The following is a 22,892-nucleotide window of genomic DNA, read 5'->3' as shown; positions in this document are numbered from 1 at the left end:
CTTTTTTTTTTTTTAGTAAAAACTCAGGTTAAGTAGGCTTCAGTTGGCCTTGATACTTACCGTCATTAGATGAAAATTTAGTCGAATCAGTCAAATCATTTAAAGGTTTTCAGGTATCAACTTCATATGAAGTCCACTGCACCTGAATTTTCATTTTTTTTTTTTCAAAGTTATGATGAGACTCGAATCTGAGATCTTTAGATGAGAATAAAAAGATGGTGTCATTTGAGCGGTAGTTTTTTGGGCTTGTTGGAATTTATCTTACAATTTCATCTTCTGAAAATTTTATCCCAATATTTTATGGTGAAAATTCAATTATAATTAAACTGGTCTATGCATAAAATTTAGATAGTGTTTATTTTGAGATATTGAGATAGAAACTGAAAGATTGAGACTTAGTACTATATTTGTTGGTTTAGAGACTGGTACTAAAATTTCTGTTTCTGTCTCCAAAATTTCAGTATTTCAGTACCTCCAAAAAGTGGAGACACAAGGGACTAAAATTTGTAGCGATGGAGATTGAAACTTTAATAACATTTTATACCTAAAATACTTGGTGGAAACTCAGGTGCAGTCGACTTCACGTGAAGTTGATAGTTAAAAGCCGTTAGATGAAAATTTAGTCAAATCAATCAAATCATCTAACGGCTTTCAGCTATTAACTTCACGTGTAGTCGACTGCACCTGAATTTCCACCAAAATACTTTCATTTCAATTAATTAATTTCAATTTCTGTTTCCTACTTTACACCAAACAGAATACTGAAATTTATTTCAATCTCTGTCTCTTAGACTCAGTCTCTCAGTCTCAATCTTTTCGTCTCTGTCTCTTCACCAAACGCTACCTTATAATTGAGAATGGTTAGATGATAATTTAATCAAATTTATTAAATTATTTAATAATTTTTAACTATTAATTTCTTATAAAATTAACTATGCCTGAATTTCTATAAATATATGTATTATTTTATATATTTTAATATATATTTTATATTTGTATACTTAATATATATTATATAAAAATAGCTGATTTGGTGATTAACATTATTTTATATATATATATATACACGTGACATGCATGGATGTATTTTATAAAATGATTTTAGTATAAGATTTTTTTTATATTTTTCGTGTTGTATAGTATGAAATTATATTTTACAAAATTATTAATTAAAAATTTTTGAGAAGATCCGTTTGGGAAGTAGATTAACTAACAACTGTTGTTGTCTATTAATCAATCATCTCGTTATTAATAAGTTTTCAAGTAGTAATTAATTTACTATTTATATAATCACATGTTCTAACTTACAACGTATTTGTATTAGAATCTTCAGATTCAGCGTATTTTTCCTACTTTATAATACACTTATGTTCCTTGATTTTGAGTTTAACATGATCAATTAGTTTGTGGTTAAGAAATAATAATGAGTTCACAAATTATTACAAAGAAGAAAGAAAGAGAAGAAACAAAGTTTTACAAGGATTTAACTCCATTTACGAATTTAAAGGCTCCAATTCAAATAAAAATTGGAGAGCCAACCATGGAGAATTATGAGATGACACCACATCCAACTCAAAACTTTAAAGTGTCAAATTAATGGATCTCTTATCTTATAAACTCCTCACTCTTCTTTGTTTTTTTTATGTAGGACTAACTTCATGTACTTCTCACGCTTGCAACATTAACAAAAATGAGAAATTTAATGATTTTTTATTTTTAATTAACTATCTAAAGGTTCCAATCCTACTTAATTAAATTTACTTAATTATTCTTTATAATTAGCATGAAGCTCCAAATTGATCCCTAAATATTTTTGTATTAGACAAACTAGTTATTGACAAAAAATTTGACAACTGAATCCTTCTTTTCTTTTTTTTTTATTTACCAAAGATAGGAGACTCGAACCCGCAACCTCTTAATTGAGTATGGAGAGACTATACCATTTGAATTATTACTCATTGACAACTGAATCCTTTACCTTTTAAAAATAAATCATTTGCATTCAGGTTAATTATCACAAATGGGATTGGTTATTATGATTTAATTTATAATAGAAAAATTGCATATGAATTAGATGTAAGAAAAAAAAACTACATAAATATAGCGCACATATATATATATATATATGCTAGTATATCAATCATCATTTGTTTATTTGAAGTAGCTCATAGCAGCACACTAGCTAGTAGTGTAGCACATAATATAAGAAAACTTTCAAGTGCAAGTGATTTTCAATTGTTAATCTTAATTATAAAAAATATATATAATATATATAATTAAGATCAACGATTAAAATTTATTAAAACACCGATATACTTAAAAGCTTTTTCAGAATATATAGAAGTGACATGAAGTTTGCATTGGTTTTTGTATTAATTATTAGAGAAAAAGATAAATAGGTCTCTGACCTTTTGTCCTGCAAACATTTCTGTCTCTGACCATTGAAAAATACTTTTAAGTCTCCGACCTTTATAAAATTTGGACGGATCAGTCCCTCTTTCCAAATGCCTCCGTTAGGGACTGATCCGTCCAAATGCTTCCGTCAGAGACTGATTCGTCTAAATTTTGTGAAGGTCATGGACTTAAAAGTATTTTTGGATTAATTATTATTTAGTGGATATTTCTTGGCATTCTTGAGAATCTTAGAGAGAGCTGCTTGACCAAGATCCAAGCCACAAACATCAGCAAGCTGCACCAAATACAACAACACATCTGAGACTTCTTCTTCTAAGTGTTCCTTTTCTTCTGAGCTCCAATTTGGTAGCCCTTTTTCAACCTCTCCCTTCCATTGGAATATTTCAGATAGCTCCCCCACTTCCCCAACCTATGCATACATAAATTCATCATCATCATGAATTATGTAGTCCTATAATAATTAATTATGTTAGAAATAAGAGACTAAACAAGAGAAATGATTTGTGTATTATTGAGTGTATTCAAGTTGTCTATTCGAATTATCTAGAATAATACAATATAAAAGGGTATTTATAGGTACTAAGAGAATCATAATAATAAAGACGTAATCTCCTACAATAAATATTCAGATATACTAATTGATACTAATTGATCCTAATTATATTCTAACAAATTAAAGCTTAATTATTACTTACAAGAGCTAAAAGAAGATTTCTGGGGCTGTGATACTGAGCCCAGCCTCTGTCTTCAGCAAACTCAGCAAGCCTTCTGCTAAGTTCCTTAAGAGAAACATCTCTTGATGATGATCTTCTAGAGCATTCCATTATTTATGTATACCTACTACTTCCTCTTCTCTTCTCTTTTACCTCATCCTAATGCTATGCATGCACAATTTATAGACAACTTGAGAGTGCAAATGTAAGAAATATAAATAACAAATTCAATAATTTATTTTAAATAATAATTATAGATAATTGTAGGTAATATATGCACTAGCTACTAGTTGTTATAGTAGTGGAGGAGCAATTGATGGTGATGTGTTCCTTTGTGCAGGACAATAATGATGTGAAGTATGGCAAATATGTCTCAACTTTCTATCCATGACTTGAAATCACTACTCACAGACACATGAAAATTTTTAGCCGGAAATCTAGGCATCAAGTGGATTTCATAATCTGATTAATAAGAGCCTGTCCATAACTCTTTATTTGTAGAATCTAGCAATAATGCTACTGAATACTGATTTCCTTGTAAGAATCCAGCTCTTTTATTTAGTTGGTTTTATTTTATCAACATACATTTAAGTATTTAACACATTTAATTAAATCCAATATGCTTAACATTATTTTGATTCAATGGATATGTAATAACTAATTTTTTATTCTAAATACAATTCTACAACAAACATTTGATCCATGAAATTTGAGGTTGTGGAGGTTAAGAATGTATGTTTCATACTCGATAATTAGGGCTGCACATGGATCGGATAATATCCGCATATCCGCGGTAATTATCCGCATCCGATCCGAATTTTGCGGATATTATCCGATCCGCACTATGGTAGGATCGGATTGCGAATTTGGCAATGATATCCGCGGATCCGATCCGCAAATCCGCATATCCGCACATCACATATAAATAACATAGTTTAAGAAAATAAACCCTAATGTGATATGAATTTTAGTGTGTTGTTTTATGAATTTTATGATATCTTGTTTTTTATTTTTTATGTTGTACTTCGACTTAGAATAATTAAATTTAAATATTGTGTTTTTTTTTTGTTATTCAAGAGAACTTTTATTGATAAATTATAATATTTTAGAATTAAATATGCTTAAAGTGAAAAATGAAATTTTTTTTGTAAAAACAGCCAAATAGAATTTGAAAATATATTTTTTTAATTATGCGGATATATCAGATATCCGATCCAATGGATCAGATCGGATCCGGCCTGAAAAATTGCGGATATTATATCCAATCCGATCCGATGAGTGCAGTACGGATCGGATAGAATTTTAGGCTATATTCGATCCGTATGCAGCCCTATCGATAATGACATAGACTAAACAGCCTTTTTTTCAATTTTTTAACTCATATGCAGTTGTCTTTATATAAAGTTGTTAGTTGAGAACCGTTAGATGATTTGATATATTTGACCAAATTATTATGTAACGATCCTCGACTATCAACTCCTCACATGCCTTTTTCTTATAATTAATATATTTATTCTACGCATGGATTAAAATGGACCCTACAAATTCCTATAATGGGGAAGATATGCAAAACAAATCATCTCTAGCCTACCAAAAATTTGAAACATTGTGAAAGGAGTTGTCAAATTCTGCACTTCACAATGTGAATAATTGAATTGTTCTTTGGTTTCATCATGAAACAATATATAGCAATAGCCTTATAGGAATATTTAAGTAGAATGAAAATTTTTGTAGAGATTATATATTTTGATCATGACACAAATTAAAGCAGAGCAGCTAAAATTCAGGGTGTTACTGTTCATGTTTGTGCCTTTACATGTGAACATGCATGTAGCTAGCTTCAAAGCACTCATCAATCTGAGAACAACTTTGCTAAAAGAAAGAAAAGAAATATCCATTCAAAGCATTTGCATGTGCTATTGTTGGCCCATATATTGCACTTTGCACATATAATCAAGAGCCTTACAACAAAGATCAAGAAAGCATGCAATTATATTGTATTTAATGTGAAGGTTACGGATTCGAGTTGTGAAATGAGTCGTTAATATAATTATCAGGTTAGACTATCTATATTATATATTCCTTAGGTATAATTCTTTCTCCGACTCTGCGTTAATACGAGATGCTTGCGCGCTAGAATGTCTTTTTCTGATAATTAATCATTTTGTTTTTTGAAGTCATTCTTGTCATATTTTTAATGTAATTGAAAAAAGTGTTAAGTTTCTTGTAAATTGAGTAATATCTTTTATCTTTCCTCACAGTTTCTATATTCTCTTTGGTTAAATTAGACATATTTCTTAACTATTTTCTGTTTATATATGTAGCTAAATTGATTTATATTTTCATATTGCATAGAACAAAACTTTTAAGATAATTAGCATAAGTAAAAATGTTTCATGCTTATCTGAGTCTCTGTTAAAGAAAACTAATGATAGCATACTATTTCTAGATCATATTTGCATATAGTTGCTGCACATTAAATTGGTCCTATATGTCACCATTGTTTTTGTGATCATATTTCTTCATAAGATCAATGCATCTTTCTCTTTTAATTTGTTTTTTTCTTTCTCCATAGCATGCAGCTGCAAGATGTGCTTTCTACCTCGAAGATGTTGCTCGAATGAAAACTCATCAATGCACCATAATTTGCATAGTTCACACCATTTTTGTTGCTTATTTTGAAGCTGCACACCACCTTGCTGATCAAATTCCAACCTCTGTAATTGAGCCTTGTGCTTTTTACCTTGAAAGTGAAGCTTCAGCAACTCTTCATTCATACATGAAACTTTGCATATATCACACCATTGCCTCTCATAGCTTCTATTACTCTCACTTGTTCCATCTTTCTCGCCGGATTCGAGTTCTAGCAGCTTCTCCCTGTGCTTGTGGCCTATCAAATGCTGCTTGAGATTGAATGGACTTGAGCAAGATACTTGGCAGATTTTGCAGTACACACTATTATCTGCCTCTGCATTGACTAATGTTTTCTTTCTCTTGGTTCCAGAAAGGTGTTGACTCAAAGATAGCCTTGGAGTTGAACCTGGTAATGCTTGACTTGGTGATTTAACCTGAGAAACAAGTTTAAGATTCATAGATAGTAAATCTTATATATATGATGACAACTATGCAAAGCAACAGGTTTACTTAACTTCCTGTATTTCCCAAACAAAGTATTAACTAAGTAAATAGTCCAATTCATTTTTTATATGATGAAGATTTAGGTGGGGGTTGAATTTGGGAATAGAGGTATAGATGGCAGAGTTTGAGTAGAAGGAAAAATAGTCTTAAGCACCCTTCAAAGAGTTAGCAGTAGGTAGCATTTAGATTTTGTCTTAGGACAAAAAAGATGTAGATAGTGAGATAGTAGAGATCTGTTTCTCAAGTTCCTTCTTTTTGAAGGTACAAAATTTGTTTTAAAAATTGTCCTCAATACATATATTTTAAGTGTCTTTAGATTAGTATAAAAATTATCTTAAAAGTTGTCTTGCGAGTCAGACGATTTTAATTTTGTCTCCATCCTTTCTTAACACAATTTTTTTCGCGAACACTTGTCTCGTGACAGTAACCAAAACAAGGTTGGTTAAAGAACAGTAGTGTTAGGCTACTGGCCAAAGATAAAACAAGTTGAAGAAAAAAGAAAAAGGGGAAAAAGGAGAGTATTTTCTACTCTATAAGACCAGAAAGGAGAATCTAATTTGTCAAAAAGAATCAGCATTTAGAAAGCTAGAAAAATACAGTGGGAGACATGAGTAGACAGAAATGAAAAACAAAGAATAATAATTAAAAAGAATAAAAAGGATATTGATTGTGGAACAATATGATGTAAACAATGACAGGAAAAGATTATCATCATCACCTGTAAAGGAAAAACCTCCTTAGTGGAATTAGAATTTGGTGATCTCAAATGTGGTGCTGCCACCTTCTTCCTATGTGCCAGCTCTCTCTGGATTGCAATTTCCACTGCCATTGTATTCTCCTCTTTCCTGCACCTACCATCCATGATCTCAAATGAACTTTTTCCAATTCCTTGTGTCAATCTCATGATGAACCAAATTTGATAGTAAGAAATTCTAGGCACATAAAACTAATAAAACTGCATGAGTTAACTCAAGTAAATACTATATAGTTATTACTTGTAAATAATGTTATTTAGCATTAGCAATATAAATTACTCAATGAACCTGAACCTGGTTTCTATATCCACAACAAAGGTAAGTTCAAGAGACTCTCCATCTTATCTTATGAACAACTATGATAAAAGAAGTTGTTAACACTGTAAGAGTAAAAGTGGCAATTGACCAAATGATCCTTAGGCTTCAAATTTTGACAATGTGATAGGAGGGTATAATTGACAATGAACAATCTATCATTTTCAAGGTGAAAATAGTATGATAGTACCCTTTTGCAATGCCAATGATGTGTTAGAATTGCTTGTTTCTTCAGTATATGGCATGCTTATTCATATTACCAACTCACTTTTGCATATTTGTTGTAATTTCACAATAACTTTAGTGTATTTAAATTACTTATACTAGCTTTGGAATCAATGAGATGTTTATTTAGAGAACATAAAGAAGAATAAAATTAAGCAAATCTTAACATGCAACTAGTAATAGTACATAGCAGTAAAGGGTGAAGACTGAAGACTTTCTTAAGTTTCTTTTTATGTTATGGGCTTATGGCCAAGTTGTTGATCAATTAGGTTACCTCCACCCCCTCTTTTTTTTTATAGGGTGACAGTGATGGATTCTAGAACACACCACCATTCTGATCTTTAACAGCTTTTGTGCAAAGACCTCTGTGAAGGTTATTGTTTATCCTTTCTTCTCTTAAAGCTATAAAGAAGGCCTGCAAACACAAATTCCTTTGTTTTTTTCTTTCTTTGAAGATTCTAATACAATTTTAATACCATTCTTTTATTTGGACTGTGGAGTATTTACTACAAAGAAAATAATATATTAACTTAATATTGATATCGCCTAAAAAGGCTGACCATTCCATTAATTTGTTAATATATTTGTTGGGATAAAACCTACCTGATATACTTTTTAATTAATACAAGTGTTATCAGGCCTCAAAGTCATGAACTCATTTTTCTTCTCTATTTATAATTTAAATTGAATTAACTATGATTGGTGACAATGTTCTATTCATTCAACGTGAATCATAAATAGTTTTAAAGAAGGAAAATGTTATTAAAAAGAAGAGTGAAGTAGATGTTAGTACAGAAGAAGGAAAAATAAAATACTGTCATGAAGACAATGAACAGAAAATGCTCAGTATTCATTGAAAGTGTTAAAACTAAATCATAGTTACAAGCAATGACAAATCTGAGAGTTACAAAACAAAATTGAGCAACCTCTTCAACTTGAATGATGAAGTTTCTTTTTTACACAATAATCAACTGTGCATAACATATTTTATGTTTTGTTTTCCTTTCTATGTATACTGTATGGTAACTTAAACTATGCACATTTTTTTCCTATGACAAAATCACTAAACTTGCTAATCACAAGAGCTTTTAACTGTACTAGGACTAAACAAGGTGGCCATAACCTGATTCTCCACTAGGGTTATTGTTGTATATCTTGACCAACATGGCTAGGACCTCCTTCATGTTAGGCCTAGCTTGTGGTGACTCATTTGTGCACTTAACCCCAACTTGTAACAGCTCAAGCATCTCCTCTTCACCCTCCATGACCGAAACTGGCTCGGAATGGCTCAACCCCAGAACTCTCCTAGCCCATTCAACCAAGCACTCTTCACCACCATCCACTGCTCTTCTCCCAGTTGCAAGCTCCATAGTCAAAACCCCATAACTATACACATCACCCTTTGTTGTTGCTTGCATTGTTTGTCCATATTCCGGTGCAACGTACCCTACTGTTCCAGCCACCATTGTGCTAACATGAGAATCCTCAGCATCAACAAATCTTGCAAGTCCAAAGTCTGTGACTTTGGCATTACCATCATTGTCTAGTAACACATTGCTAGCCTTAACATCTCTATGAACAATTGAAGGGTAGCATTCATGGTGCAAATAGACCAATGCTCTTGCCACATCAATTGCCACTTCTAAGCGCCGCTTTGATGTTAATCTCACTTTGTCGGTGACTAGATCCTCCAAGCTTCCTCCTCCTATGTACTCATAAACAAGGATCTTCTGGGAACCATATAGGCACCAGCCATAGAGTGTAACAAGGTTTGGATGAGGCCAACCAAAACCATGGCCACTCAGAACCTCCATTTCGGCTCTGAACTCTTTCTCGCCCTCAATACCTTCCCTTTGAAGCTTCTTCACTGCCACTACTCTACCATCTGGAAACACTCCTTTGTACACTGTCCCAAATCCACCTTTTCCTATGACTCTATCCTCTTTGAAGTTCCCTGTTGCCAACAAGATATCAGCATGTGTGAAAACTGTCTTGTTCAAGTGGAATATCTTGACAGTATCCGAATTCCATGGTGATGAACCTGAACTTGTGGAATCATTATCCACCTTTTTAAGGTATCCTTGTTCCACCTTCGGAGTTTTCAGCAAGAAATAGACTATTAGGCAGATGAGTCCAAAGACCAACGTGGCCAGTGATAGAGAAAGACACATGAAAAATGGAGAAATTTTTGTGGACTTGGTCAGGCGTTTATGTTTGTGTGAAGAATTGCTGTTGTTAATGTAACTAGGGAGGCTCAAGAGGGGGTCACCCAAATATGAACTTTTGTCAAAAATCACAAATCCATTCTGTGGCACTTGACCAGATATGAAGGGGTTGTATGAGATGTTGAATGTGCTAAGCTCAACCAAGTTGAACAAACTTGAAGGAATTGGCCCTGAGAAATTGTTCCAAGACAAATCAAGATCCTGAAGAGACTTCATGTTGCTGATTTCGCCTGGAATTTCGCCTGACAAATTGTTTCTGGAGATGTTCAAGACTATAAGTGCCATGTTTGAAATGACTGATGGGAACTTCCCAGAGAATTTGTTATCCCCCAATTGCAGCATGCTGAAGTTCACCATGTTACCAATTTCTGCAGGTACTTCACCCCTGAGCTGGTTCCCACTTAATTGAATATAACCACCTATCTGTGATGATTTAGAGGAAGAATCATATGTCCATGTGGAGAAAACACCATAGCCTTTGAGAAGTTTGTACCAAAGGCTTCTACAATTCTTCCTTGTGAGAACAGTATACACAAACGTGTATGGAGGGTAATCAGCAGGTAACCATCTCCTCATTGCTGAGCATCCACTATTTCCAGAAATGATTTTGCCAATAGTATTTCTTCTGTTGAATTCAAATGTGGCCATTGCATTTCTTCCGATTCTGGCCAATTCTGAGGGCAAGCTTCCAGAGAGCTTGTTGTTTGCAAGATTCAACCATAACAAGCTAGAGCAATTTCCCAACTCTGGTGGGATTTCACCGGTTAACGAATTATCCGAAAGCATTAGCCATAGCAATGAACTCAATTTTCCAAGGGTTGGAGGGATTGAGCCATTGAAATTGTTGAAGGCAAGATCAAGTGCTTGAAGGTTGGTCAAATTTCCAAGTTCAGCTGGAATTGGTCCACTGAACTTGTTGTAGGTTAAGGTTAAGAAAGTGAGACCTGACAATTGAGAGATTTCAGGAGGTAATGGACCTGAAAAGTTGTTGAAGCTTAGATCTAATCGGCAAAGATTTGTCAATGAGAAAATTCCTGATGTGAGCAGTCCTCCAGTGTAGGAATTTGATTGAAGGAGAAGAAACTTAACTTGCCTGAGTTCCCCAAAAATCACTTGTACATCACCACCAAATCCGTTGTTGCTCACATCCAAGATGAACAACTTGGACAAGTTCAAAAGGGAATCTGGAATATCTCTTGAAAAAGTGTTGTTCCCCAAGAGCAATGATTCTAGTCCTGAGATCGATCCGAATTCTTTAGGAACCGTCCCATTAAAATAGTTGCTGGAAAGATCAAGAGTCACCAATTCTTTGCAGTTAGCAATCTCCTTAGGGGCCTCACCAACAAAACCATTCTCTGAAAGATCCAATTTTTCAAGGCTGCAATTTTCAGGAAAAGCATGAGAAGGAACAATCCCAGTGAGATAGTTTTCTGACACCGAAAACTGTCTGAGCCTTGCGAACCCAGTCCATATGCTTCCAGTAAGATTGTTGGTGCTCAAATCCAAGTACTGCAACCTGAGGCATTGGTCAAAGCATCCATCAATCCCACCAGTGAAGTGATTCTCTGAGACATTCAGTGTTACCAAACTCTCACAAATGGCAGGGAAATTCGATCGAATTTCCCCACGAATCCTGTTTGTAGACAAGTCCAGCATCTGCAACCTCGTCAAGCCTGTCAAATTCAGCTCCCCCTCAAGAATATTGTGGGAGAGGTTGAGGTACACAAGGTTCTGGCACTTCCTCAAGTCCTCAGGAATCATACCAATGAATGAATTTCCAGAGAGATCAAGGTGTGTGAGCTCAGTGAGCATAGAGAAGTTGCTGAACATCTCACCAGATATGGAACTTGAAGAGAGGTCTATGCTCACAACCCTCCATGAATCTGAACCATTGATGAGGCTGCAAGAGATTCCTGACCAATCACAATGATTTGAGTTGTTCCAGTTCATAAACCTTCCTGTCTCACCTACAGTTTGATTCTCTATGTAAGATTTCAGCTTCAGCATAATTTGCTTGTCTGTATCCATTGAACTCCCAGCAACCAATTTACCTAACACAAGAAAAGACAAAAACTTAGGAGACAGCATCAACCTAAGGAAAAACTAAACTACATAGGAAACCAACTGCTCATAGGATCTAAAGTTGATATACATGCTCTTATTGTTAATGAGGTTTGATTATTTTAAGCTATACTATATTACAATATTGTGAGGTTCATCAATTCATCATCAATAAAATAAACCAATGATTATTTATTCATATAAAACAAAGCAAAAGGGGCTAAAGGGTGAGTTTTGAGATGGTACCTGGGAAGAAAAGGACCAAGAAACAGACTAACAGGAAGCCCCATGAATCTGCTTCCTTCTGTGACATTAATAAGGATCCTTCTTTTGTACTATTTTTACTTTTCTCTCTTAGGACAAAACTCAAACACTTGGTGGGGATTCCAAGGAAACAGATTTTTTTTATGTTGAGGAAATTGAAGCCACTGATATGGTGATGTTATTTTTTGTTGTTTTGGTGTGGAAACACTATGGTTTGTGTCTTCCCTTTCCATTTTTTCTTTGTGGTGATATCATGTTTAGGGGACTTATTTTTAAGGAACCATGGATTGCAATTGCTGCTGATGATGATGTTAATATTTATTAATAAATTAAAAAAGTGCTTATTGGTATTTTGTTTGTTGATGAATATGAATGTCAATATCACTTGTGTTTTCTGCTTTGCCTGGTATTTATTCAATGGTTTAATGTTTATTTAATTTAAGCGGTTCTGACACATTTTTTTAATTTCATCTATATTTATTCAATGTTATAAATTCATTTAGTTATTTTGCCTTTTATATTACTTGTAAGGCGGTAAATGTATACATAAAAATTGAACAATTATATTCAAGTTTGATAATTCGAATAATGAATAAGAATATAATCACATGGTAGATAGATTTTTCATAATCCAAAAGTCTATTACAAAATATTCTCAAATACTTATTTGTACCTTCCCAAAAAAAATTATAAGCCAATGACAAAATTCTAGGATTTTTTTTAAATAAAAAAATATTTTATTTATTAAAATAAATAATTTTAAAAATAATTACGAAAATACATAGCATGTCGTGTAAACAAGATAACTTTACACATATTTTATTTATACGGTAAACAAAATATATACGTATTACTTCGTTCTGTCTTATCTCGTTTACAATGTAAATGGAATAAGATAGAGATAATACTCAATTTGGTCCCTAAAGTTACACTCGAGTCTCAATTTAGTCTTTGAAATTTTAATTGCCTCAATTTAGTCCCCAAAGACTCTGTGACGGAAATCATTGTAGGGACTAACGTGATTAAAATTTGAAAAGTTTAGGAACTAAATTGAGGCAATTGAAACTTCAAAGACTAAATTGAGACTCAAGTGTAACTTTAGAGACCAAACTGAATATATATTACGTATTTTTGTAATTATTTTTAAAATTATTTATTTTAATAAATAAAATATTTTTTTATTTATTTAAAAAAATCCTAAAATTTTACACGAACTTATGTTATTACTGAAAAAGAATGTAAAAATTGGAGAAGGGAAATGGGAAGAGAGTGAGGATCACGGTGGAGCCGCCGTTGCTGACCGGTTGAGGGAAGAAGATTGGCGCGCACGGGTTTGAACTTTGACTATTATGATAAAGCATGTTTGTTTGTTAGCTTCGGGACACTAACCTAGTTATACACACGAAATTGCATACCTTATCCTATAACACCATTTTTTTATATTTTAATATTTTATATTACTTTGTGGAATTTAGGAGTCTGTACGGAAAATTCACTTCTTGTATCTTCTAACAATTTTCTAGCCATAATAATGTATAGGTGCTTCAAGATAGGGGTGTTATCGGTTCGGTTTGATTTGGTTTTGGATCAAAAACTAATCGAACCGATATGTTCGATTTCTACAGACATACAATCGTTTGGTTTGCTGATTTTATAAAAACCGAATTGAACCGAACCGAACTAACAGTGGTTTGGTTCGACCGGTTTTTTCGGTTTTTAATTTCTAATGAGAAGAATATGAATCATAATAATTAGAGGTCAATAAACTGAAATAATAAGAGTAAAACATTGAAATGGTTAGGGGTTGAGGATTTTTGTTGTTAGGTTAAAGGTTAAAATGGTTAAAACATTGAAATGTATGCATATCTTCGGTTCGGTTCGGTTCGATTTCTATCGAGCCAACCAAAAACCGAACCGAACCGATCGATTTTGTCAGAAAAACCAAAAAAACCGATTTTTTCGATTTTCAAATCGGTTGTTGTAATTTTCGATTCGATTTTGCGATAATTTTCAGTCCAGTTCGATAACTTACACCCCTACTTCAAGACTCCAGTTAATTAACATGCATGCTCATGGTCACCTCAATTTTCCAAATTTATTTTTGGAGGAATTCATTTATTTATTTTATTTACTTTTTTATAGTATGTCTAATATGATTTAGATTCTATAAAAGATATGACTTTCGAATTTATTACAAGCCGTTTTTTTCCAAAGATAGCAATAGCACTTTATCATTATTATTTAAAAATATTTTTATTATTTATATACTAAAATTAAATACTAATATAAAATATATATTAAAATATAAATATATATATTAAAAATAAATTAAAGTATATATAAAAATATGTTAGTAGTTGATTTTAATAGTTAATTTTAATATACAAATACTATTTTTGATTTACAAATTCATCAAATGATTGGGTTGACCGTTGACCCCAAAAACGAAACAAAAATTAAGAAATTTATTGCTGGTTGTAATTATCTAAAAATATATATCAACAGTTTTAGATTTTAATTTCTATACATTGCCCAATTATCATATATTGTCACTACTCACTACAACAAAGTTATTTTATCTTTAGTACCTCTTTTTTAAATGGTCATATAAATAAATAAATTTGATTTATCAAGAATATAGACGATTGTAATGAAAAGAGTGTTAGAAAGTTAGTAAATTTTGTGATTTGTAATTATTAATTAATTATTATTAATATTTTTAATAGTATAAATGATAAACGGTTACACTCTGTGTACTACAGGCCTAGGCCAGCATTCCAAAAACCAGCTGCTGTATTAATCTCACCATATATTAATTAATTATATATGTTATTTATTTATCAATTATAATTTATATCTTTTATTATAATTATATATTAAAAATTTGTGTGTAAAATTACATATTATTATTGTTACGGTGGGTAACCAGAGATTGGTGGGCCGGATGACGTTGGTAGGCCCAAACGTGTGAGGGAGGAGACTATCGCGTTTGCCTGAAACTCGGTGTTCCTCCGTCCGACTTGTACGTGTAAAAGAATGGGGGGTGGTACCTGCAAAGACACTCCGATGCCTAAGTTAGCAAGGGTGTAAGCAAGTTTAGAGTGTATTGGACTTAGTGATACCTGAGGGATGTCAGGGTATTTATGGTGGTGAACCAATAACCACCGCTGAAGTAGTGCCACCTTTCTAGGGTGTTAACCGTCCCTTTATCTTAGGGAAGTTAAGATATGGCTCGTGGAAGGGGTTAGAGAGATTCTAGGGACAGTTACTCATTCAAGTGAGTGCTTATCTGCCAGCTAACCCTCGTTCCCGACTTCCTTGGAGCAGGTCGTGCCCTGTACCGACTTCTGGGGGTGAAGACTGGTACTGGGTGAGGACCAACCCTTTGGGCCGGGCCTTTCGCTTGGATCCTGGACCTTTATTATTGGGCCAGGGTATGAACAGTGCCCCTACTCGAGCCCAATTTCTTTTTAGGATTTGGGTTCGAGTATTCAACTCGGGGTCGTAGCCGATTTGCAAGAGGACCGACGTGATGGTTAAGAACCGACGTGATTTTTCTTAGACCTTTCGGTTCTGACGGTTACGTCTAATCAATCGTCGTGTCCGTTGGGTATGCGTAGGGATTTAATGGCCTTGGTAACGGTGCACTTTTACTAAAAGTTACCTCAGTTTTACCATTATGCCCCTAACGTCTTTATAAATACTTTCCCTCTCTTTCGTTGTTTCGTTTCTGCAATCTTTCAAATTTCCCTTGCATTTGTTCGTGCTGTATTGTTGCATTTCGAAGGTTCTTACTTCCTCCTGTCTTGATTTCAGACTCAAAGGTTAGTTTTTCCCTTCTGTGACGCGTTTTCTATTTGCGTGCCTTTATCTTGTAGGTAGATTTGGTTTGTAGGCCTTAGTTCCGTGCCCCTTCCCTTAGAGACCGTGTGTTGATTTTTCTTTTCTTTTGTAGGTTTCTTGTCACCCCCTTTTTTAAGAAAAGAAAATGGCTTCCGTAGATGCTCTCTCCCAGTGGGTAGACGTTACGGTTCTAGGGGAGGAGCCTTCCGTTGACACTGAATTTATCACCCACCTTCGTACTCACTATAGAATTTGTACTTCGGAAGAAGATGAGCCCAAGTACGAGTTGGTAGTCCCGGGTCCAGAAGACCGGGTTTGTTTCGGGAGGGCTGACGAGACGGCCCCTCATTTCTTTTTTATGTATGAGAGTATGGTCACTCGTTTGGGCGTTTTCCTCCCTTTTTCAGAGTTTGAAATGTCTGTATTGCGTCATTGCCGAGTGGCTCCCACCCAGCTTCACCCCAACTCTTGGGGTTTTCTAAAAATTTATCAATTTATCAGCCAGGCTCTAGAGTTTCCGACTTCTCTAAGGATTTTCTTTTACCTTTTCCATATGACCAAACCCTTCAGTGGGCTAAATAATAAGCAACAGTGGGTGTCCTTTCGAGCCATTCAAGGTCGGAGGCTTTTTACCCTTTTTGACGAATCCTTTCACGACTTCAAGAACTACTTTTTCAAAGTGCAAGCTGTAGAGGGTCACCACCCCTTTTTCCTGGATGAGCATTCCTCTCCCCGATTTCCTTTATATTGGCTGGAGGCCTCCCCCTGCGAGAAATATGGTCTAGATGACCTAAATGAGGTCGAGGCAGCCATTGTGGGGTTCCTCCGAGAAGTGTGGGGGAGGGCCCCATACTTGGATACTAAAAAATTTCTCCAGGGGTCGCCGGCCTTTGTCCAGCCACAATTAGGTAGCTTTTTGCACTTCTTGCTTATTTCCGACTTGCGATTTCCTTTACCGACTTTGTCTGATTTTAGCTGTTATTTGTTTTTGCAGAGATGGCAAAGAAAAATGCTCATGAGTCTTACCAGAGGGTTCAGGAAGCCAAGGCAAAGTCTCGAGCCAGGTCTGGAGGTGTTAGGACGGTTGTCTCTCCCCCTCCTCCTCCTCGGAACGTCGGGACCTCCTCTCAACCTATTGTAATTTCTTCCTCTGCTTCCTCTCTGCCGCCCCCTCCCGTCCGACCTACTCCTGAACCAGAGCCAAAGAAGCGCAAGACCTTAGAGTCTGGCGCTTCTGGTGAGGCGGACGCTCTTGCGTTCGTCCGAAAGAACATCTATCCTCATGCTCGCATGAGTATGGATGATGTTTCTGTTCGGCACTACCTCACTACTGTGGTTGAGGAGAGTCTCAAGACGGCAGGGGTTTGTGGCAAACTTTTGGATATATTTGAGAAGACTCCCATCAGCTCTTTAGGGACGACCTCGAGGGTCGAGGAGCTGGAGGGTAGGCTTCGTATATATCAGGAGCATGAGAGGGAGTTGGAGGGGAAAGTCGCCAAACTGACGGAGGAAAGGGACAGTCTCAGAGAGAAAGGGAAGGAATTGCAGGCCCGATGCAACATGGAGATGGATTTGAGGAAGGCAGCGCAAGCCAGCTACAACAGTTTGTTTGCTGATCTTGTGTCTGTAAAGAACGACTTGCTGAATGCTCGGAAGGCCTACACCGAGTTGGAGGACTCTATTGCGGATGGTGCTGATGAGGCCTGGAGGATCTTCAAGGAACAGGTCGGAGTTATTGCTCCTGACTTGGACCTTTCTCCTTTGGACCCTGATAAGATTGTTGTTGATGGTGCCATCGTGGATCCTCCTGTCCCCATAGTGGAGTCTGAGTCTGATTTAAAGACTCGGGGGCAGAGGATCGTAGAGTCCCCTCCTCGCTCTAAGGACGCTCCGAGTTCCTCTACCATCCTCCCGACTTCCTCTTCAACTCCTGCTCCTGGCGTTCCCCCTGACTCTGCTGGTGGTGATCCTCTTTGAAAAGTGATTTTGGCTATTGGGGCCCGGCCTGTGGGCCCCTCTTTTTTAAACTCTTTATTTATTTGTTTGGTGTTTTGGACAATTTTTTGGCCTTTTAAGGCCGTAAACGAAACACTTTATAATACCCTTTAATAAGGGTTTTGTAGGTTAAAAAATAAGTGCCCTTTTTGGATAAGGGTTTTGAGTTACCTTATGTGCGCATGCTTTTTCTGTTCGCGGTTCTTTTGACTCTTTGATCTTTTCTAGGAAAAACCTTTTCTTAGGGGCTTGCCTGCTTTTCTGAATTTCCTTGATTCTCAAGGCAGCCTTACTATTTTTTCGTAGTTTTTCCTTATCTCTTTTTGTTATTCCTAGTACTCAATTTTGAGTTTTTCGTGACTTAGGCTACTTTTGCGATTCATTTTAACTTTACTCGGCTTCGTTTTCCGACTTATGAGTCGGATTGCTTCCGAGTTTATCATGATCGACTTCTATAGCCTCTTTACACCGACTTGTACCTCGTCGTTTTATCCTGACGACCATCTAGGTCGGTTCATGGGATTTTCACGTTTTGTCGAGCTTAAATCGGTGCATTTCGTAGAAGGAAAATAAAAAGGGAATTTAAAAGAGATATTTAAAATGAAAAAGATCTTTATTAATTGAGGGGGTACCTTATTGCTACTAAGGGCTTTTGATAATTTATTTCCCTTAGCCCCTACTATGATGCCTCGTTAAAAACCCTTCTCCAGAAAAAACCCTTTGATTCTGGGAAAAAATCATGAAGCTGGGAAAAGAGTACATCAGGGAGTAGAGTTCGCTTTTAGCTGTAGTACCTTTTCATATTACAAGCATGCCATGACCTTGGTAACTCGGTTCCGCCTAAGTCGGTCACCTTATAATAGCCTTTTCCTAAGACCTCCTTGACTTTGTATGGTCCTTTCCAATTAGCAGCGAGTTTTCCCTCCCCCGATTTGTTGATTCCAATGTCGTTTCTGATTAAGACTAAGTCGTCAGGGGTGAAACTCCTTCGAATGACTTTTTTGTTGTACCTTGTAGTCATCCTTTGTTTCAACGCTGCTTCTCTTATCTGAGCTTCTTCTCGGACTTCAGGGAGCAAGTCGAGTTCTTCTTTGTGCCCCTGTATATTCCTGATCTCATCGTGGAAAATCACTCTCGGGCTTTGTTCATTGACCTCTATTGGGATCATGGCTTCTACGCCATAGACTAGTCGGAAGGGTGTTTCTCCAGTGGCGGATTGGGGGGTTGTTCTGTAAGCCCATAGTACTTGCTGGAGCTCTTCAGCCCAAGCTCCTTTCGCATCTTGTAATCTTTTCTTCAGTCCGGCCAGTATGACTTTGTTGGCTGCTTCAGCTTGCCCATTGGCTTGTGGGTGTTCCACCGAGGTGAACTGGTGTTTTATTTTCATGCTGGCTACCAGGCTTCTAAAGGTGGAGTCCGTGAACTGGGTCCCATTATCCGTAGTGATGGAGTAAGGTATCTCATACCTTGTGATGATATTTTTGTAGAGGAACCTCCGACTTCTTTGTGCAGTGATGGTGGCCAGTGGTTCTGCTTCTATCCACTTTGTGAAGTAATCTATTCCCACTATTAGGTATTTGACTTGTCCTGGCGCCTGGGGAAAAGGACCTAACAAATCCATTCCCCATTTTGCAAAGGGCCATGGAGAAGTGATACTAATGAGTTCTTCTGGGGGAGCCACGTGGAAATTTGCATGCATTTGACATGGCTGGCACTTTTTCGCAAATTCTGTGGCATCTTTCTGTAAGGTTGACCAGTAGAATCCTGCTCGGATCACCTTCCTGGCCAATGACCTGGCTCCGAGATGATTCCCGCAGATTCCACTATGTACCTCCTCCAACACCTCGGTGGTTTTTGAGGTCGGCACACACTTTAGCAATGGTGTTGATATCCCCCTTCTATAGAGAACATTTTTCACCAAGGTATAGTGTTGTGCTTCCCTTCGGAATTTTTGGGCTTCTTTTTCCTCCTTAGGGAGGATGTCGAATTTTAGGTATTCGACTAAGGGGTTCATCCATCCGAGGTTCAATCCGACCACTTCAAGGACTTCTAGTGTGTCTTCCATTTTTATCACTGAAGGTTCCTGGAGAGTCTCTTGAATCAGGCTTTTGTTATTTCCACCTGGCTTGGTACTTGCTAGCTTGGATAGGGCGTCTGCTCTGCTGTTTAGATCCCGAGTTATGTGCTTCACCTCGGTTTCTGCAAAGCGCCCCAAAAGCTCCGAGGCTTTCTCCAAGTACCTTTTCATAGTTGGGTCTTTTGCCTGGTACTCCCCACTTATTTGAGAGGTCACCACTTGGGAGTCGCTGTATACCATCACTTTCGTAGCACCGACTTCTTCAGCCAGCTTCAATCCTGCGATCAAGGCTTCGTATTCGGCCTGATTATTTGAAGCTGGGAATTCGAACTTGAGGGAAACTTCTATCTGGGTTCCCCTTTCATCTACCAATATTATGCCTGCGCCGCTTCCTGCTTTATTGGAGGATCCATCCACATAGAGTTCCCAGGTGGTCGGTTTGTCCTCTTGATCCCCTGCATATTCAGCAACGAAGTCGGCGAGGCACTGGGCTTTAATCGCCGTCCGGGTTTCATACTTTAAGTCGAACTCGGAGAGCTCTATTGCCCATTGTACCATTCTTCCTGCAATATCTGTTTTTTGGAGGATCTGCTTCATGGGTTGGTTCGTGCGGACTCTTATTGTGTGAGCCTGAAAGTAAGGTCGTAGCCTTCGAGAGGCTATTACTAAGGAGTAGGCGAACTTTTCTAATTTGTGGTACCTTAGCTCAGGGCCCTGTAGAACTTTACTGGTGAAGTAGATTGGGTGTTGCCTGACCTCCTCTTCTCTTATCAAAGCTGCTGAGACAGCCCTGTCTGCCACGGAGAGGTATAGGATGAGGTCTTTTCCGGCTATAGGTCGGGTCAAGATTGGAGGCTGGCTCAAAAACTTCTTGAATTCCTGGAACGCCTCCTCGCATTCGGGAGTCCACTCAAACTGATGTCCCTTTCTCAGTAGGGAGAACAGCGGAAGGGATCTTAGTGCTGATCCTGCCAAAAATCTGGAGAGGGCTGCTAGTCGGCCATTCAGCTGTTGGACCTCTCTCAAACAAGTCGGGCTTTTCATCTCTAGGATAGCTCTACACTTGTCGGGATTGGCTTCAATCCCTCTTTGTGTTAGCATGAATCCTAGAAATTTTCCTGCCTCCACTGCGAAGGCGCACTTTGCAGGATTTAGTCTCATCCCGTGCAATCTTATGGTGTCAAAGACTTGTGAGAGGTCGGACAAGAGGTCGACTTCCTTCTTGGTTTTTACCAACATATCGTCGACGTATACTTCCATTAAGTTTCCTAAGTGAGGGGAAAACACCTTGTTCATCAGCCTCTGATATGTGGCCCCTGCATTTTTCAATCCAAATGGCATGACCACGTAGCAAAAGTTAGCTCTGGGCGTGATGAATGATGTTTTTTCCTGGTCTGGTTCATACATCGGGATTTGGTTATATCCCGAGTAGGCGTCCATAAACGATAAGTATTGATAACCCGAGCTAGAGTCTACTAGGGCATCAATGCTTGGTAGTGGATAAGGGTCTTTGGGACATGCCTTATTTAAGTCGGTATAGTCGACGCACATTCTCCATTTGCCATTTTGTTTTTTAACTAGCACTACATTGGCTAGCCATGTTGGGTATTTAACTTCTCTGATGAAGCCGGCTTCTAGGAGCGCCTGCACTTGCTCTTGTACTACTAGGGCTCGTTCTGGGCCGAGCTTGCATCTTCTTTGTTGCACAGGTCGGGACCCTGAGTAGACCGAGAGCTTGTGAGACATGAGCTTGGGATCTATCCCAGGCATGTCGGAGGCCTTCCAGGCGAAGAGATCGGAGTTATCTCTTAGGAGCTTAGTCAACCCTTGTCTTAGGGTTTCCCTTAGGTTGGCTCCTATGTGAGTATTTTTTCCTTCCTCTTCGCCGACCTGAATCTCCTCGGTTTTTCCTCCGGGCTGGGGTCGCAGTTCTTCTTTAATCCTTGCTCCACCGAGCTCTATTGTGTGAACTTCTTTGCCTTTTCCTCTCAGGTTTAGGCTTTCATTGTAGCACCTTCTTGCCAGCTTCTGATCTCCCCTCACCGTTGCTATCCCTGCTGGGGTTGGGAATTTCATGCAAAGGTGGGGTGTCGATACCACCGCTCCGAGTCGATTAAGGGTAGTCCTGCCGATTAAAGCGTTATAGGCCGACCCTACGTCGATGACTATGAAGTCTATACTCAGAGTCTTTGATTTCTCCCCCTTTCCAAAGGTGGTGTGGAGGGGCAAGAATCCTAGTGGCTTTATTGGCGTGTCACCTAATCCGTACAAGGTGTCGGGGTAGGCTCTCAACTCTTTCTCATCTAAATTTAGCTTGTCGAAGGCGGGCTTGAATAGGATGTCCGCCGAGCTTCCTTGGTCTACTAGTGTTCTGTGTAGATGGGCATTTGCCAGGATCATGGTGATTACCACTGGGTCGTCGTGCCCAGGGATTATTCCTCGCCCATCTTCCTTTGTGAATGAAATGGTTGGGAGGTCGGAGGACCCCTCTTCAACCTGGTACACTCTCTTGAGGTGTCTCTTACGAGAGGATTTCGTGAGTCCCCCTCCTGCAAACCCTCCTGAGATCATATGGATATGTCTTTCCGGAGTTTGCGGTGGTGGGTCTCTTTTGTCCATATCATCTCGCTTTCTTTTTCCATGATTGTCCGGCCTTTCTATGAGATATCTGTCAAGCCGACCTTCTCTGGCCAGCTTTTCTATCACATTTTTAAGGTCGTAACAGTCGTTTGTAGAGTGCCCATATATCTTATGGTACTCACAGTAATCCCCGCGGCTCCCCCCTTTTTTATTCTTAATGGGTCTGGGGGGAGGCAGCCTTTCGGTATTGTAAATTTCTCTGTATACATCCACTACAGGGACTTTC

The 22,892-nt window shown here is 37.5% G+C and overlaps 2 protein-coding genes and 1 non-coding gene across 3 annotated transcripts; all 3 read right to left on the bottom strand.

The window, feature by feature from the left end:
- Nucleotides 1–2,313: 2,313 nt before the first annotated feature.
- LOC112784070 (uncharacterized) lies at nt 2,314–3,316 on the bottom strand. Its single transcript, XR_011878827.1, has 3 exons — nt 3,111–3,316; nt 2,583–2,824; nt 2,314–2,467 (listed from the first exon to the last, which is right to left on the bottom strand). It is a non-coding gene; the product is annotated as an uncharacterized protein (transcript).
- Nucleotides 3,317–5,502: 2,186 nt separating this feature from the next.
- On the bottom strand, nt 5,503–7,364 carry LOC112782667 (uncharacterized). Its single transcript, XM_025825162.3, has 2 exons — nt 6,985–7,364; nt 5,503–6,196 (listed from the first exon to the last, which is right to left on the bottom strand). The coding sequence occupies exons 1-2, from the start codon at nt 7,168–7,170 to the stop codon at nt 5,651–5,653; spliced, it is 732 nt and encodes a 243-aa protein (XP_025680947.1). The 5' UTR covers nt 7,171–7,364; the 3' UTR covers nt 5,503–5,650.
- A 1,026-nt stretch (nt 7,365–8,390) lies between these two features.
- LOC112782665 (probable LRR receptor-like serine/threonine-protein kinase At1g74360) lies at nt 8,391–12,602 on the bottom strand. The gene is made up of 2 exons (XM_025825161.3): nt 12,094–12,602; nt 8,391–11,837 (listed from the first exon to the last, which is right to left on the bottom strand). The coding sequence occupies exons 1-2, from the start codon at nt 12,158–12,160 to the stop codon at nt 8,665–8,667; spliced, it is 3,240 nt and encodes a 1,079-aa protein (XP_025680946.1). The 5' UTR covers nt 12,161–12,602; the 3' UTR covers nt 8,391–8,664.
- Nucleotides 12,603–22,892: the final 10,290 nt, after the last annotated feature.

Source organism: Arachis hypogaea, chromosome 20 (genome assembly GCF_003086295.3).
Source record: "Arachis hypogaea cultivar Tifrunner chromosome 20, arahy.Tifrunner.gnm2.J5K5, whole genome shotgun sequence".
NCBI lineage: Eukaryota > Viridiplantae > Streptophyta > Magnoliopsida > Fabales > Fabaceae > Arachis > Arachis hypogaea.
Note: the sequence above shows the minus strand (reverse complement) of the source record. Positions and strands in the feature narration are given on the sequence as shown.